This window comes from Gorilla gorilla, chromosome 12 (assembly GCF_029281585.2).
Source record: "Gorilla gorilla gorilla isolate KB3781 chromosome 12, NHGRI_mGorGor1-v2.1_pri, whole genome shotgun sequence".
Taxonomy (NCBI): domain Eukaryota; kingdom Metazoa; phylum Chordata; class Mammalia; order Primates; family Hominidae; genus Gorilla; species Gorilla gorilla.
Genome location: NC_073236.2, coordinates 90,769,338 through 90,787,201, shown reverse-complemented (window position 1 = coordinate 90,787,201; position 17,864 = coordinate 90,769,338). Strand labels below are relative to the sequence as shown.

At 36.8% G+C, this 17,864-nt stretch overlaps 1 protein-coding gene across 6 annotated transcripts in view; it reads right to left on the bottom strand.

Moving 5' to 3' along the window:
* Window positions 1–17,864, bottom strand: part of FSHR (follicle stimulating hormone receptor) — a 192,685-nt gene that overhangs the window by 100,947 nt on the left and 73,874 nt on the right. For 3 of the 6 annotated variants that reach the window (XM_004029220.5, XM_055378840.2, XM_004029221.5), the window contains exon 2: window positions 645–716. The exons of the other annotated variants lie outside the window; for them this stretch is intronic. In XM_004029220.5, coding sequence (XP_004029269.4) covers window positions 645–716 — 72 coding nt within the window. The remainder of the gene's footprint in view (window positions 1–644; window positions 717–17,864) is intronic. 6 annotated transcript variants of the gene reach the window in all.

Below are 17,864 nucleotides of genomic sequence, written 5' to 3'. Positions count from 1 at the left end.
GGAGGGAGGATTACTTTAAGTGTAGGAGGATTTGCTCTTTTACTATTGCACCCCACTTTGAGAAAACCATGTCTTGGGAAAACTCTAAATTAAACTAGCACAATGTGAACTGAATGTCTGCAGTAACAAAAGAGGCTTCTCTTTTCAAAGGAAATCTTAATCAGTGCTGTAAACTTTCCTAGTACTTTGAAATGCCTATATATCAATTACTACTTGCCTGCATGCATACTTTGGAAACAAGAAGTCTAGAGAATCTCTACAGCATAGATGTTAAGTCCTGCTGTCAATTAAAAATTAATCATAAATGGTAGAAAGTATCTCTGAAAGAGAGTGGATGTCTGCAGAAAAGAAGAGGCTTTGGTTTATGAAAATTCCATTCACAGGTACTCTGGGAGCAACCCCTTATTTGAGAAATGATGAAAATTGCTTGGATTGCTCTTTTGCTCATTTCAATGGCCTCAGTGAAAGACTCCACACTATCATTTAGGAACCATGGTAACACAATAAAATGTGAGGAGATGCAGAAAGTTTGGCTGACCATGTCAGTTTGGCTACTAAGTGCAGATAGTCATACTAGATGTGGTCTGAGGTTGCTCCCTATAGCCCCCTTGAGGCATTCACTCACAGCAGTGCTAGGTACATACATTTTCTCCAGGTCACCAAATCCTGAAAATGCACCTTTTTGGATGACTCGAAGCTTGGTGAGGACAAACCTCCTGCAAAGAGAGTAGAAATAAAATATCACAACCTATCCATTAATAAGTAATTGAGTTGCTAATGTATTCATATCAGCAAACAGCTACCATATACTAAGTGCTTGCCATAAAGTAATGTTGAAATTGCTTTTACATTCTCTCTTTTCATCCTGTCTACAAGTAGTGATACTGAAACTATTAGTCTTTCCATTTTGCATAAGGAAACTAGAGTTTAGGGAGAACAAAAAACTTACCCAGGGTCACATGGCTGATACAAGACAGAGATGGAATATGAACCTTGCTTGTTCCCACTACCGTATGTTGCCTTCTGCAGCCCTGTGTGAGGCCTGTTCTCTTCCTCTACTCCAACCCCCATTACCTCTTCCTTTATTGTCATTCTCAGCTGACCTTGCCTTCTATTCCAAGATGAAAATGAAACCAATAGAAGAAAATGTCCTTATACCCTCTCAGGGCTCACTGCCTGATCAACCTGCCTGTACCTGTGCTTTATACACATTGCCTTCTCTCCTGGTACTGTGAGTGAACTGTCCAGGGTCCTAACAATAGCTTCTCCAATATACACTAGGTCTGTTTCCCTCTCTGCTAGTCCCAGTAACCACTATGACAGTTTTCCACTTTCTTAGACACATTTCATTCACCTTTTTCCCCTTCTTTCCTGGATTCTGCTTACTGATATAAAAGCATGCCATAATGTCTCTCATCTAAAAAAAGTCTTCTCTTAACCTCAGCTGCCTTCAGCTTTTGCCGTTTTCTTCTGCTCGAAATAATTGTCTCACGCTTGCCTCAAAATTCCTTCCAATGGCTCCTCATCTCACTAGGGGAAAAATCAAAGTTGTTTACAAAGGCCTTCAGTGCCCTACAAGAGCTTTCTCTTCTTTATTTCCATAGACCCTGTATTCTCAATTTTGACAACTACCCTTTGATCATCCTGGTCTTGTCATGGTATCCTCTAAAAATTCTTTGGACAAGCCAGGTTCCTTCTGGCTTAATGTTTCCACATTTGCGGTTCTCTCTATTTGGAACATTTCTCTCTCAGATATCCTCATGGCTTGTTATCTCAGACCCCCATTTGCTCAAATGTTACCATCTCAGTGAAGCTTTTGCTAACCATCTATTTAAAATGATAATCTCCCAAACTTGGCCCAGACCCTCTTTCCTGCTGCTTTAATTTTTCTTCATAGCAATTCTGACATGTTATATCTTCATTTATCTATTTGTGTATCCATTTGTTTGTTTCTTCCTCCTAACTAGAATTCAAGTTCCATGAGGGCAAAAATGTTTGCCTGATTCGTTATGATTGTATACCAAATGCCTAGAACAGTGCTTAACATGATAGGTAGTCAATAAATATTTGAATGACTGAATTAAATGGCTATTGAGCACTCTGAAAATTCTAGGTTTGAGGTTGAAGTTACAAGTGACCCTTTGAAAATCTTTACAATAAGAATAATATTCTTTCCCCAGCCTTCTCTCTGGCTTTTTCTAGCTTTGTAACTGATTAATAGGGATTTGGTTTTCTTTCATCTTTAACACGTCCTTTTACAAGGCAGTCTGTGAGCAGGAATTGTAATCAAACACCATGGACCTGGATAGTTTCATAAATATTTTATTGCTTTAACCTTCTATTATATATTGGTGTTAGTGAAATTTCTGTTTCAGGTAGAGCTGCTACTCAGGCAATCAGGTCTTTTCTTTCATCTTGTTTGTGCTTGGCTGCTAGGTGTACCAACCCTGTCGTGATGAATCATGAGAGAGAACCCTGTGTGCTGTTGCTGCCCTGGAGCAGTTTATATACTTGCTGGGAAGGCAATACCAGAAACCTTGAAATTGCCAGGAAACAGTTGAGGGCTATAGTTGATGTAATAGCAATAAATGCTTTACAAGGATTAAGATGAGAAAGATTCCAAAATACACAAATATATAACAGAAATATTGTCAACAGTAGATGAGTTTTGAACCCAAGCCTCAAAAATATTAGGTCATACTAAGAGCATTGTCTTTATTAAGCCATTTAAATAAAAGGTGATCTAATTTAAGATCAAAGATTATCTACTTCTAGAATATCTATCTAAGATTAATCAAAGTTAGCTCAACACCCTACCTTAATTGTACTCACTTAACCTTAGTTAATACATACGAGTTCCTTTTGTTCCTATTTAACACAACACAGAAGAATGATGAAAATAAACCAATAAATGAAGAAAATAAAATTGTTTTAAACTACTCAACACTCTAAAGGTTTTAAGGAAATTGAAACATTAAAGTAAAATATTAATTAACGAGATGCATGGAGAGTGAGGTCTTGAATAACGAACTCTTCTATTTAATAATGTCAGCTAGAAAGCATTTTTTGATTCAGCCCCAGTAGTGTGCGTGTTTTTCGAAAATTTTCAAGGACTATGTCTGTATTAAGTAGTTCAAACTTATTAACATAATTAAATATTTTTGACGCTTAAAATCTTCACTGACCTCTATTTCCTGAAATGTTACAAACAAGATAATCTGAAGACATTTTCATGAAAAATTACCCAGAAGTCTTCTATAAAACATTACAAATGTTATTTTAAATGCATAGTAGAGCTTGCAAGGATATGAGAAATCCCCAGGGGCTCAAAGTAAAGCAGCTGAATACCAGATGGAACCCTGAGCAGTGGTGAATGCAAACCAGAATTCTAAGAGGGTAAACTAAAACCAAGGAACCCTGGGGGAGTTTCTGAACTTGGAGGCTAAGAGATTTACATTTTGGTACCAAACTGGCACATGAGATGAGATGTGGAAGATGGAATGTAAAGATATATTTTCATCTCATACACATTGTAGAAAGGTATAGAAAATGGAGAAATGGCAATTTAAATTACAATGAAATAACATCCAGAAATCTTTCATAACTTATTAAAGATATAAATCCTCAGATTCAGAGATCTCAACAAATCCCAGGGAGGAAAACACAAATCCACTGCCAGATACCTATAAATTAAAACTGTAGAGCCATTAAAGAAGATATTTTAAATGCAAGTGGAGGGAAAAATATAGACTATCTTCGAATAAAAAATAATTAGAAAACCTTGTAAAAATATCTTCAAAATTATTAGAGAAAATAACTGCCAATTTAAAATTCTATAATGTAGAAAATCATTCAAATGTGAGGATAAAATAAAATTACTTCTGAACAAATTTAATTAGCTATGAATAAACTTCTAGAAAAAGAATATCTTTAAAGGATAAGAAAATTTAATCCAGGAGGAAGGCACAAAACACAAGAAGGAATAGTGAATGAAGAAATTAGTGTTTCGTATTGAATAGGTGAATGTTTTTGTTCATTTGTGTTGCTATAAAGGAATACTTGAAACTAAGTAATTTATAAAGAAAAAGTTTATTTCACTCATGGTTCTGCAGGCTGTACAAGAAACATGGCATCAGCATCTGCTTCTGGTGAGGGCCTCAGAAATCTTCCACTCATGGCAGTAGGGGAAGGAGGACAGGCATCACGTGGCAACGGATGAAGGATGAGGAAGGGAAGGCAGATGCTAGGCTCTTTTCAACAATCAGCTCTTGTGAAAACTAATAGAGTGAGAATTCACTCATTACTGCAAGGATGGCACCAAGCCACTCATGAGGGATCTGCCCCCGTGACACAGTCACCTCCCACTAGGTCACGTCTCCAACAATGGATATTTCAATATGAGATTTGCAGGATACAAATATAAGTGGGTTGTCATAATGGCTGGAAACCCCACCCAGTCAATAAAGAACACTAAAAACATATTGACCAAGAACTAGGTTACAAAGAAAATTAGTATTAAAAAATTACTTTCTTTGATGATGATGCAATTAAATTACTTAGAAATCAGTAATAAATATAATTAACTCTTCTCCCCCAGTACACATAGACCCATGTGGAAAAAACAAAACCAAAAGCAAAGCAAACCAACCAACCAACCAAACAAACAAACAAACAAGCACCCTTTTAAGTCATACATGGGTCAAAGAAGACATCACAATTATAATTAGGAATTATTTGGATTGACCTATAATGAAAATACAGCATGTCAAACTCATTGGATATAGGTAAATTGCTACCTCTAGCAGAAATTTGTAGATTTAAATTATTGTACCAGAAAAGGAAACAAAAAATTAGATTAAAAATTAATGAGCTAAGCTTCCAATACAATAAACTACTAAAAGAAAAATAGAATTGTGGAAACAGAAAATTATGAACCCAATAATTTTTATTCCATTTTTTGCTAGAACTTAAAGTGAAACTTGAAAGTTGTTTAATGAGAAACATTGGTAAAATGAAAGACTGTTGATAGAAATGTTTGAGAAGGTAAACACTAAGGTAGACATTATAATTTCATATTAGATAAAGGTTTAGTTTAATCTACACTAACTTGCTGTTTTGCAATTATATGGTTAAGTTTCTCTTTGAGTTTATTGGTAACATGGGTAAGGAGCTTTCTACTAGTAGCAAAAGGTTTACTAAAATGGTTTCATGGACTCTTGATTTATAATTTCAACACTGAAAATGATTGTTACAGAGAACTACACCTATTTGAATGTTTACTGAAGAAAACTGGATTTACCACTTAACATTGTAAACTCTGCTTATTATAGAAGGCTTATTTTAACCAGCAACCTTCTGACAATTCATTATGACCTTGTTGATCTAGTTCTAATTAACAAATTCAAAAGGTATGTGCACATTTCCTTTAAATGAGAAATATAGGTAAAGGCATTATATTTGATAAATTTTCATTTTAGAAATAAAGTAAGTGAGAATATAATAAAGTTTAGAATATTTTGCATCACAATTAACATCTTATTGATGCTTTCACATTTCCCTCTGAGAACTAGAACAAGACAAGGATGCCCACTCTTACCACTTTTATTCATAATTGTACTGGAAGCTCTAGCCGGAGCAATTAGGCAAGAGAAAGAAATAAAGGTCATCCAAATTGGAAAAGAGGAAGGAAAATTGTTCCTACTTGCAGATTACGTGATCTTATATATAGAAGAACCTAAAGACTCTACCAACAAACTCTTAGAACTGATAAATGAATTAAGTAATGTTGTGGGATAAATTAATATACAAAATCAGTAGCATTTCAATACATAAACAACATGCTGGCTGAAAGAGAATTCAAGAAGGCAACCTCATTTACAATAGCTACAAAAAAGTACCCAGGAATAAATTTAACCAAGGATGTGAAAGACCTCCACAAGGGAAACTACAGAACACTAATTAAAAAAATTAAAGAAGATACAAATGTAAAGACATCCCATGTTCATGGATCAGAATAATTAATATTGTTAAAATGACTATACCACCCAAAGCAATCTACAGATTCAATGCAATCCCTATCAAAATGTCAATGACATTCTTTATAGAAATAAAAAAATCTTAAAATTTTGTGGAACCACAAAAGATACTGAATAACCAAAGCATTCTAAGCAAAAAGAACAAAACTATATGCATCACATTCTCAGACTTCAAAATATACTACAAAGCTATAGTAACCAAAACAACAAGGTATTGGCATGAAAATAGACACATAGACCAGAAGAACAGACTAGAGAACCCAGAAAATAATCCATGTATTCAACTAATTTTTGACAAAGGTGTCAAGAACACTCACTGGGGAAAGGACAGTCTCTTCAATAAATGCTGCTGGGAAAACCGTATATCCCTATGCAGAAGAGTGAAACTATACTTCCACCTCTCATTCTATATAGAAATGACCACAAAATGAATCAGAGACCTAAATATAAGACCTGAAATGATAAAACTACTAGAAGAAAATGTAGAAGTGCTTCAGAGCATTGGTCTGGGAAAAGGTTTTATGAGTAAGACTTCAGAAGCACAGGAAACAAAAGGAAAAATAAACAAATGGGATTATGTCAAACCAAAAAGGTTCTTCACAGCAAAGAAAACAAAAAACAGAATGAAAAGATAACCTATAGAATGGAAGAAAATATTTGCCAACTACCCATTTGACAGAAGATTAACTCAAACATCTCAATAGCAAAAAAACAACAAATCACCACCAACAAAAAAGTTGATTAAGAAAATAAGCAAATGATCTGAACAGACATTTCCCAAAAGAAAACAACAAATACATAAAAACATGTTCCCTGATCATCCAGAAAATGCAAATTAAAACCACAACGAGATATTGTCTCGCCAGTTAGGGTGGCTATCCTCAAAAGGACAGCAAAATAACAAATGTTGGTGAGGATGAAGAGAAAAGGGAACACATAAATACTGTTGTTGGGAAAATAAACTAGTACAGACACTATAAAAAACAGTATGAAGTTTCATCAGTATGAAGGTTCATCAAAAGGAGCTACCATATGATCCAGCAATCCTACTACTTAGAATTTATCCCAAAGGAAAGGAAATTACTATATCAAAGAGACATCTACACTTCCATGTTTTTATTGCAGCACTACTCCAATAGCTAAGGTATGGAATCAACCTAGTTGTCCAACAACAGATAAATGGATAAAGCAAATGCGGTATATATACATAATGGAATACTATTTAGCCATAGAATAAAATCCTTAGCCAAAGAATAAAATCCTGTCATTTGCAGCAACATGGGTGGAATTGGAGGACATTATGTTAAATGAAACAAGCTAGGAACAGAAAGGTGAATGCTGTATATTATCACTAATATATGGAAGCTAGAAAAAGTTGATCTCATAGAAGTAAAAAGTATAACAGAGGATACTAGAGGCTGGGAAGGGTATGGGGAAGAGAAGGATAAGGAGAGATTTGTTAAAGGATACAAAATTATAGCTAGATAGGAAGAACAATCTCTAGTGTTCTATATCACTGTAGGATGACTATAGTTAACAATAATATATAGTTTCAAATCATAAAGAAGGATATTTACGTTCCCAACACAAATAAATGGAAAATGTTTGAGATGATGGGTATGCTGATCACTCTGTTCTGATGCATTGAAACATCACTATGCTCCCCATAAATATGTACAATTATTATTTGTAAATTATAAAAAATTAAAATAAAATATCACATTGCAAGATTTAAATTTGCCTTGAGAGAGGAAACCTAAAAGAGTGGAAAGAATAAAGAGAAGAATAAAAATTAATTAAAAATAACAATAAAGAGGATCAACAACAGCAAAAGCTAATTCTTTGGAAGGATTAAGACTAGAAAGAATATTTGTTTATAATCAGCAAAGAATAACTGTGAGAGAAAAAAAGCACCCAAACAATTAGAGGCATAAAAGATGACACTTAACTACAGATATAACATATTTAAATTAGAGAACTCTACAATTTTATAACATTACTTTTTTTTTCTTTTGAGACAGTCTTGCTCTGTCACCCAGGCTGGAGTGCAGTGGCATAATCATGGCTTATTGCAGCCTTGACTTCCTGGGCTTAATTGATCCTGCCCCCTCAACCTCTCAAATAGCTGAGACTGCAGGCATGCACCACCACATCTGGCTGACTTTTGTTTTTGTTTGGGTTTTTTTGGGAGAGACAGGGTTTTGCCATGTTGCCCAGGCTGGTCTTCAACTCCTTGGCTGGAGTGAACCACCTGTCTCTATTTCTCAAAGTGCTGGGATTACAGGCACAAGACACCACACCTAGACTAACAGTAGATTTGAAAAATCAGAAAACATGGATAATTTTTACAGAAATATATGCTTACAAAAATTGATTCATGAAGATATAGAAAAGTGAATAGACCTATAATTATTAACAAATTGTGTTGGTAATTTAACAGCTGTCCCCTAAAAAAATAAGGTCAGTACCATGTGATGTTAGAAGTAAATTCCACCCCTTCAAAGGAACAAAAAGTCCCAATCTTATATAAACTGTACCACAGACTAGTGTATTAGTCCATTTTCACACTGCTGATAAAGACATACTCAAGACTGGGCAAATTACAAAAGAAAGAGGTTTAATGGACTTACAGTTCCACGTGGCTGGGGAGGCCTCACAGTCATGGCAGAAGGCAAGGAGGAGCAAGTCATGTTCTACATGGATGGCAGCAGGCAAAGAAACAGAGCTTGTGCAGGGGAACTCATCTTTTTAAAATCATCAGATGTCATGAGACTTAGTCACTATCATGAAAACAGCATGGGAAAAACCTGCCCCCATGATTCAATTACCTCCCACTGGGTCCTTCCCATAACACATGGGAATTCAAGATAAGAGTTGAGTGGGGACACAGAGCCAAACCATATCATTCTGCCCCTGGCCCCTCCCAAATCTCATGTCCTTACATTTCAAAACTAATTATGCCTTCCCTACAGTCTACCAAAAGTCTTAACTCATTTCAATATTAACTCAAAAGTCCACAATCCAGAGTCTCATCTGAGACAAGGCCAGCCCCTTCTGCCTATGAGCCTGTAGAATCAAAAGCATGTTAGTTACTTCCTAGATACAATGGGGTAGAGGTATTGGGTAAATACAGCCATTCCAAATGAGAGAAATTGGCCAAAACAAATTTGGCCAATTTTGGCCAACCGATGCAGGGTTGAAATCCAGTGGGACAGTCAAATCTTTAAAGCTCCAAAATGATCTGTTTTGACTCCATTTCTCACATCCAGGTCACAGTAATGTAAGAGGTGGGTTCCATGATCTTGGGCAGCTCTGCACCTGTGGCTTTGCACGGTACAGCCTCCCTCCCATGTGTCTTCCAGGCACATGGTGCAAACTGTCAGTGGATCTACAATTCTGGGGTCTGGAGGATGGTGGCCCTCTTCTCACAGCTCCACTGGGCAGTGCTCCAGTAAGTACTCTGTATCAGGGTCCCACCACATATTTCCCTTCCATACTGCCCTAGCAGAGGCTCTCCACGAGGGCCTCTTCCCTGCAGCAGACTTCTGCCTGGGCATCCAGGTGTTTCCATACATCTTCTGAAATCTAGGTGGAGGTTTCCAAACCTCAATTCTTGACTTTTGTGTATCTTGACTTTTGTGCTCAACACCATGTGGAAGCTGCCAAGGCTTGGGGCTTGCACCCTCTGAAGCTATGGCCCGAGCTCTATGTTGGCTCCTTTCAGCCACAGCTGGAGCAGCTGGAACACAGGGCGCTAAGTCCCCAGGCTGCACACAGTATGGGGACCTTGTTCCTGGCCCTTGAAACCACTTTTTCCTTCTAGACCTCTGGGTCTGTGATGAGAGCAGCTGCCGTGAAGATCTCTAACATGCCCTGGAGACATTTCCCCATGTTGTCTTGGGTATTAACATTCAGCTCCTTGTTACTTATGCACATTTATGCAGCCAGCTTGACTATTTCCTCAGAAATTGGGATTTTCTTTTCTATTGCATTGTCAGGCTGCAAATTTTCTGAACTTTTGGCTCTGATTATTTTATAAAACTGAATGTCTTTAACAGCACCCAAGTCAAGTCTTGAGTGCTTTGCTGCTTAGAAATTTCTTCCACCAGATACCCTAAATCATCTCTCAAGTTCAAAGTCCCACAAATCTCTAGGGCAGGGGCAAAATGCCACCAGTCTTTTTGCTAAAACATAACAATAGTCACCTTTGTTCCAGTTACCAAGTTCCTCATCTCCATCTGAGACCACCTCAGTCTAAACGTTATTGTTCATATCACTATCAGCATTTTTGTCAAAGCCATTCAACAAGTCTGTAGGAAGTTCCAAACTTTCCCACATTTTCCTGTCTTCTGCCTGTTTCCAACCTCTGCCTGTTACCCAGTTCCAAAGTCACTTCCACATTTTCTGGTGTCTTTTCAGCAATGCCCCACTCTACTGGCACCAATTGACTGTTTTAGTCCACTTTCATGCTGCTGATAAAGACATTTCTGAGACTGGGCAATTTACAAAAGAAAGAGATTTAATGGACTTACAGTTCCATGTGGCTGAGGAGGCCTCACAATCATGGTGGAAAGCAAGGAGGAGCAAGTCACATCTTAAATGGATGGTGGCAGGCAAAGAGAGAGCTTGTGCAGGGGAACTCCTCTTTTTAAAACCATCTGATCTCATGAGACTTATTCACTATCATGAGAACAGCACGGGAAAGACCTGTCCTCATGATACAATTACCTCCCACCAGGTCCCTCCCATACTAGCCAAACCATATCAGCTAGTAAAAGAAGTAATGCTCTCCAACCCTTTTTATGTGGTTAGTGTAACATTGGTAACAAAACTAGACAGGGACAATAAAAGAAAGGAAATAATATAGGGACAATGTGCATTTAGCAGAGTCTAAATAAATAATACATTATTATCAGCTTGAATGTGTCACAGAATTCAAGAGTTGCTAAATATTAGACAACTCTTTCAAAGAAAATTTTCATATAAATAAATTAAAAGAGAAAAAGCCACATGGTTTTCTTAATAAACATAGAAAATGTATTTGATAAAAATGGAAATCTATCATGATAAAAGTTTTTAAGAAAAAAAATTCTTAATCTGATAAGGGGTAATTCGATTCAACACTAAAATAAATATACTGAATGGAGAAATTTTAGGCACATTCCACTTAAAATTGGAATGAGACAACGGTGCTGTTACCTCCTCTATTTGATATTGTGCTGGATACCCTGGCCTACACAATAAGAATAGAGAAAGAAAAAGATATGTCATAATTACTACGCAATAAGAATAGAAAATGAAAAAGATATGTCAGAATTACTGATGAAAAACTATCATTACCCACAGAAAACATCATTGTTTACACACATACACAAAGCCTACTCTGTAACCAGTCTGAGACATCACTATGACAGCTAATAAGAAAGTCTAGTCAGATAGCTGGGTGTATGATTAGTGGACAAAAATAATCCCCCCATATTATTTTAAACTATATCAATTACAGTGACCACAAAAGTTATACTATATCAAGAAATTAGTCTAAGAAAAAAACAGGCTCCAGGATTTAGGAGAAGTAATCAAATACTTAATTGAAAAAAAATAAAAACCCTAAACAAACAGAAATAAACACATTTATAAGTGGTAAGTTTCAGTGTTGTGAAGATAATCAGTTTAATCCACATCAATATATAAATTGAATGCAAAACCCATCTAAAGCACAGTTGTTTTTGTTTGTTTTTGTATGGGTATGTGGAAATTAACTGACTGATTAATAGTTATATGGAAGAGCAAGTTTTAAAGAAAAGGTAAAGCAATTTTAAAGAAGTAGATCAAGATTGAGGGAATTGGCATACCAGGAAATATGATTTTTCTAAAGTTAGAGTGATTAAAATATTGTGATATCGACAGGGATTTAAAAAAATAGACCAATGGAAGAAAATAAAGAGCACGGAAATAAACCACAAACAAAGGAATATGATAAATGACAGTGTATCATCAAAAATCAGTGGTGGAAAATATGGACTAATCAATAAAGGATGCTAAGACTATTGATTTTCCTTGTGGAGTAACCTAAGACCTTTGCTTATTACCACATTAAATCTCAATTCCAATTTTACTAAAGATATAAATAGGAAAAATTAAGACTTTAAAACTTTTAAATAAAATGTCTGTTCAGAAGACTTTTTTAAAAAAACACACAAAAATCCCGCACTAAAATTGAAAAATTAATAAATTTAAGTACACTAAACTTAAAATTTCTGTAAAACAAAGATACATAAACTGAACTGTAGTTTATGTGTAAGCTTTAGACTGGAGAAAGATATTTGCAACACATGAAAGTAAAGTATATAAAGAAATTTGCTAAATAATAAGAGAAATACAAACAACCCAGTAGAAAAATTGGCAAAAGATATGAACAGGCAATTTATAGAAGATAAAATGCAAACGATCAATAAACAGGTAAAAAAAAAAGATGTTCATCTTCAGTAGTAATCAAGAAGTGTAAACAATACTTTGACACCATTATTCACCATTATATTGGTGAACATTGAAAGGAAAATCTCACAGTATCCATGCTGGTGAGGCAGTGGAACAGTAGGATATTTTCTACAGTCTTGATGGAAGGATAATTTGCTACAACTGCTTTCAAGAGTCATTTGTTAATATTCACCAAAGTAGAAGATACAAAATGCCCTTGGACCCAGTTATTCCATGTCCTTCTCTCTGCCACATGTACACCTGGGGACAGACAAAACATTAATTACGGAAGCATCATTACTAAACCAAAAAACTGGAAACAACTTAAGTACCCTCAAATATGAACATAAATACAATGAATACACTGTGGTATATTGACACAATGCCAAATTTTAAAATGAAAAAAGGAGTAAACTGAGCTGCATGCAACCAGCTGGAAAAATTTCCAAAGTATAATGTTGAGAGCAAAAACCAAAAAGTTGATAAGGTGTATGTAAACATGAACAGAATGATATTTTTATAAAGGTTAACAACATGCAAAATAATATAGTATTTTGTTTTGTATTAATCATGTCTTTTTATTGTGTATTTTTGATGCTTTGACGTCTTCTGGCTTTGCTGACCCTGAAGAAACTGCCCCACCCAGTGGTGGTGGCTAATGCCCAGAGACAGCAAACAACTGGTCTGTGAATGCACCTTTCATATGCAAACCAACTAATCCAAAGTCCATACTCCCAGCCATCTCCTTTACAGGATTCTTAACACTCTGGGCCATTATTCCCCTACTCTAATTACCTAGGTCCAGGTATCTGACAACTAGGGACATCCCCTACACTGCAGAGTTTGCCGAGAAGTTATTCAAACTAGCCAATCTTAAGCTGTTTACCTGGTCTCTAGCTGCCCGTTCCTATGGAAAGACAATAAGAGTTTTACCCACATTTCCCCCTTACTTTCTCTGCCTTCTGATTGACCCTACTGTTTCTTTGTGTTCCTCCTCCTGCCCCAGGGTGTGATTCCTTTCTCTTGGGTTCTGTGAGTATAACAAATTATCTTTTCAATGGTAGTTGTCTCTTGATCTGTTGGCCTCACCATTATACAGGAATAGTAATAAAGACTAAATTTTAAAACAGGTTTAAAGATGCATATATATCTGTTAAAAAATTCTGGAGATGATCAACACCAAAATCAGTATAGTCACTTCTGTGACAAGAAGTACATAATTGTATCTAAAGTATCTTATATTAAAAAAAAAAAAACTAAGCAATTATGACCAAGTGTTAAGATTTGGCAAAGCTAAGTGGTGTCTTATGGGCATTTATTATAATATTCTCTATACTTCATGCTTGAAATATTTCATAATTAATTTTCAAGATTGAAATTCTCACCAGAGCATATCCCAAGCATCATTTATTAATTCATTATTAATTCATTTGTTTTTAAACAGCTATTTAAAAGTATCATCACACCATTCTTGTCAGATAATACCTTTACCCCCCCATAAAGTGCCTGAATGATTTCTGTAAAGATTAAATAATTCACCACTATGACACTAAAAAAAATTTTTTTGTCACTATACTGCAGGTTACTTAATGTTTCTTACATGATAAATGGGGTGGGTGGAATTTACATTTTCTTCCCTGAAATTGGGAAGCTTTATGATTCCCTTAAACTCTGTCTCTGTTAGAAATATTTCATACTTTGGGCAGTCCATTCACCCTTGGCCAAATTTAATTTCCCTTTCTGGCTTAAAGGAGAATGGTTTAAAAGATTCCATAGAAAGCTTTCTGGCAGTCTGGAAGACAGCCAATATTCTTTTTGAGAAAGCTGCCTTTTTATGATGGCCCAAGTGTAAATGACACTGGGTTCTGCGTTCTTTGAATTTCACACAAGTTTAAAAGTTAAAGTTAGGCGGAGGAGCCAAGATGGCCAAATAGGAACAGCTCCAGTCTACAGCTCCCAGCGTGAGCGACGCAGAAGACGGGTGATTTCTGCATTTCCATCTGAGCTTTGAAGAGAGCAGTGGTTCTCCCAGCACACAGCTGGAGATCTGAGAACGGGCAGACTGCCTCCTCAAGTGGGTCCCTGAGCAGCCTAAATGGGAGGCACCCCCCAGCAGGGGCAGACTGACACCTCACACAGCCGGGTACTCCAACAGACCTGCAGCTGAGGGTCCTGTCTGTTAGAAGGAAAACTAACAAACAGAAAGGACATCCGCACAAAAAACCCATCTGTACATCACCATCATCAAAGACCAAAAGTAGATAAAACCACAAACATGGGGAAAAAACAGAGCGGAAAAACTGGGAACTCTAAAAAGCAGAGCGACTCTCCTCCTCCAAAGGAACGCAGTTCCTCACCAGCAATGGAACAAAGCTGGACAGAGAATGACTTTGACGAGCTGAGAGAAGAATGCTTCAGACGATCAAATTACTCTGAGATATGGGAGGACATTCAAACCAAAGGCAAAGAAGTTGAAAACTTTGAAAAAAATTTAGAAGAATGTATAACTAGAATAACCAATACAGAGAAGTGCTTAAAGGAGCTGATGGAGCTGAAAACCAAGGCTCAAGAACTACGTGAAGAATGCAGAAGCCTCAGGAGCCGATGCAATCAACGGGAAGAAAGGGTATCAGTGATGGAAGATGAAATGAATGAAATGAAGCGAGAAGGGAAGTTTAGAGAAAAAATAATAAAAAGAAACGAGTAAAGCCTCCAAGAAATATGGGACTATGTGAAAAGACCAAATCTATGTCTGATTGGTGTACCTGAAAGTGACGGGGAGAATGGAACCAAGTTGGAAAACACTCTGCAGGATATTATCCAGGAGAACTTCCCCAATCGAGCAAGGCAGGCCAACATTCAGTTTCAGGAAGTACAGAGAACGCCACAAAGATACTCCTCGAGAAGAGCAACTCCAAGATACATAATTGTCAGATTCACCAAAGTTGAAATGAAGGAAAAAATGTTAAGGGCAGCCAGAGAGAAAGGTCGGGTTACCCTCAAAGGGAAGCCCATCAGACTAACTGCGGATCTCTCGGCAGAAACTCTACAAGCCAGAAGAGAGTGGGGGCCAATATTCAACATTCTTAAAGAAAAGAATTTTCAACCCAGAATTTCATATCCAGCCAAACTAAGCTTCATAAGTGAAGGAGAAATAAAATCCTTTACAGACAAGCAAATGCTGAGAGATTTTGTCACCACAAGGCCTGCCCTAAAATAGCTCCTGAAGGAAGTGCTAAACATGGAAAGGAACAACTGGTTACCACCCACTGCAAAATCATGCCAAATGTACAGACCATTGAGACTAGGAGGAAACTGCATCAACTAACGAGCAAAATAACCAGCTAACATCATGACAGGATCAAATTCACACATAACAATATTAACTTTAAATGTAAATGGACTAAATGCTCCAATTAAAAGACACAGACTGGCAAATTGGATAAAGAGTCAAGACCCATCAGTGTGCTATATTCAGGAAACCCATCTCACGTGCAGAGACACACATAGGCTAAAAATAAAAGGATGGAGGAAGGTCTACCAACAAATGGAAAACAAAAAAAGGCGGGGGTTGCAATCCTAGTCTCTGATAAAACAGATTTCAAACCAACAAAGATCAAAAGAGACAAAGAAGGCCATTACATAATGATAAAGGGATCAATTCAACAAGAAGAGCTAACTGTCCTAAATATATATGCACCCAATACAGGAGCACCCAGATTCATAAAGCAAGTCCTGAGTGACCTCCAAAGAGACTTAGACTCCCACACATTAGTAATGGGAGACTTTAACACCCCACTGTCAACATTAGACAGATCAACGAGACAGAAAGTCAGCAAGGATACCCAGGAATTGAACTCAGCTCTGCACCAAGCAGACCTAATAGACATCTACAGAACTCTCCACCCCAAATCAACAGAATACACATTTTTTTCAGCACCACACCACACCTATTCCAAAATTGACCACATAGTTGGAAGTAAAGCTCTCCTCAGCAAATGTAAAAGAACAGAAATTATAACAAACTGTCTCTCAGACCACAGTGCAATCAAACTAGAACTCAGGATTAAGAATCTCACTCAAAACCGCTCAACTACATGGAAACTGAACAACCTGCTCCTGAATGACTACTGGGTACATAACGAAATGAAGGCAGAAATAAAGATGTTCTTTGAAACCAACGAGAACAAAGACACAACATACCAGAATCTCTGGGACGCATTCAAAGCAGTGTGTAGAGGGAAATTTATAGCACTAAATGCCCACAAGGGAAAGCAGGAAAGATTCAAAGTTGACACCCTAACATCACAATTAAAGGAACTAGAGAAGCAAGAGCAAACACATTCAAAAGCTAGCAGAAGGCAAGAAATAACTAAAATCAGAGCAGAACTGAAGGAAATAGAGACAAAAAAAACCCTTCAAAAAATTAATGAATCCAGGAGCTGGTTTTCTGAAAGGATCAACAAAATTGATAGACCGTTAGCAAGACTAATAAAGAAGAAAAGAGAGAAGAATCAAATAGATGCAATAAAAAATGATAAAGGGGATATCACCACTGATCCCACAGAAATACAAACTACCATCAGAGAATACTACAAACACCTCCACGCAAATAAACTAGAAAATCTAGAAGAAATGGATAAATTTCTGGACACATACACACTCCCAAGACTAAACCAGGAAGAAGTTGAATCTCTGAATAGACCAATAACAGGATCTGAAATTGTGGCAATAATCAATAGCTTACCAACCAAAAAGAGTCCAGGACCAGATGGATTCACAGCCGAATTCTACCAGAGGTACAAGGAGGAACTGGTACCATTCCTTCTGAAACTATTCCAATCAATAGAAAAAGACGGAATCCCCCCTAACTCATTTTATGAGGCCAGTATCATCCTGATACCAAAGCCGGGCAGAGACACCACCAAAAAAGAGAATTTTAGACCAATATCTTTGATGAACATTGATGCAAAAATCCTCAATAAAATACTGGCAAACTGAATCCAGCAGCACATCAAAAACCTTATCCACCATGATCAAGTGGGCTTCATCCCTGGGATTCAAGGCTGGTTCAACATTTGCAAATCAATAAATGTAATCCAGCATATAAACAGAACCAAAGACAAAAACCACATGATTATCTCAATAGATGCAGAAAAGGCCTTTGACAAAATTCAACAACGCTTCATGCTAAAAACTCTCAATAAATTAGGTATTGATGGGATGTATCTCAAAATAATAAGAGCTATCTATGACAAACCCACAGCCAATATCATACTGAATGGGCAAAAACTGGAAGCATTCCCTTTGAAAACTGGCACAAGACAGGGATGCCCTCTCTCACCACTCCTA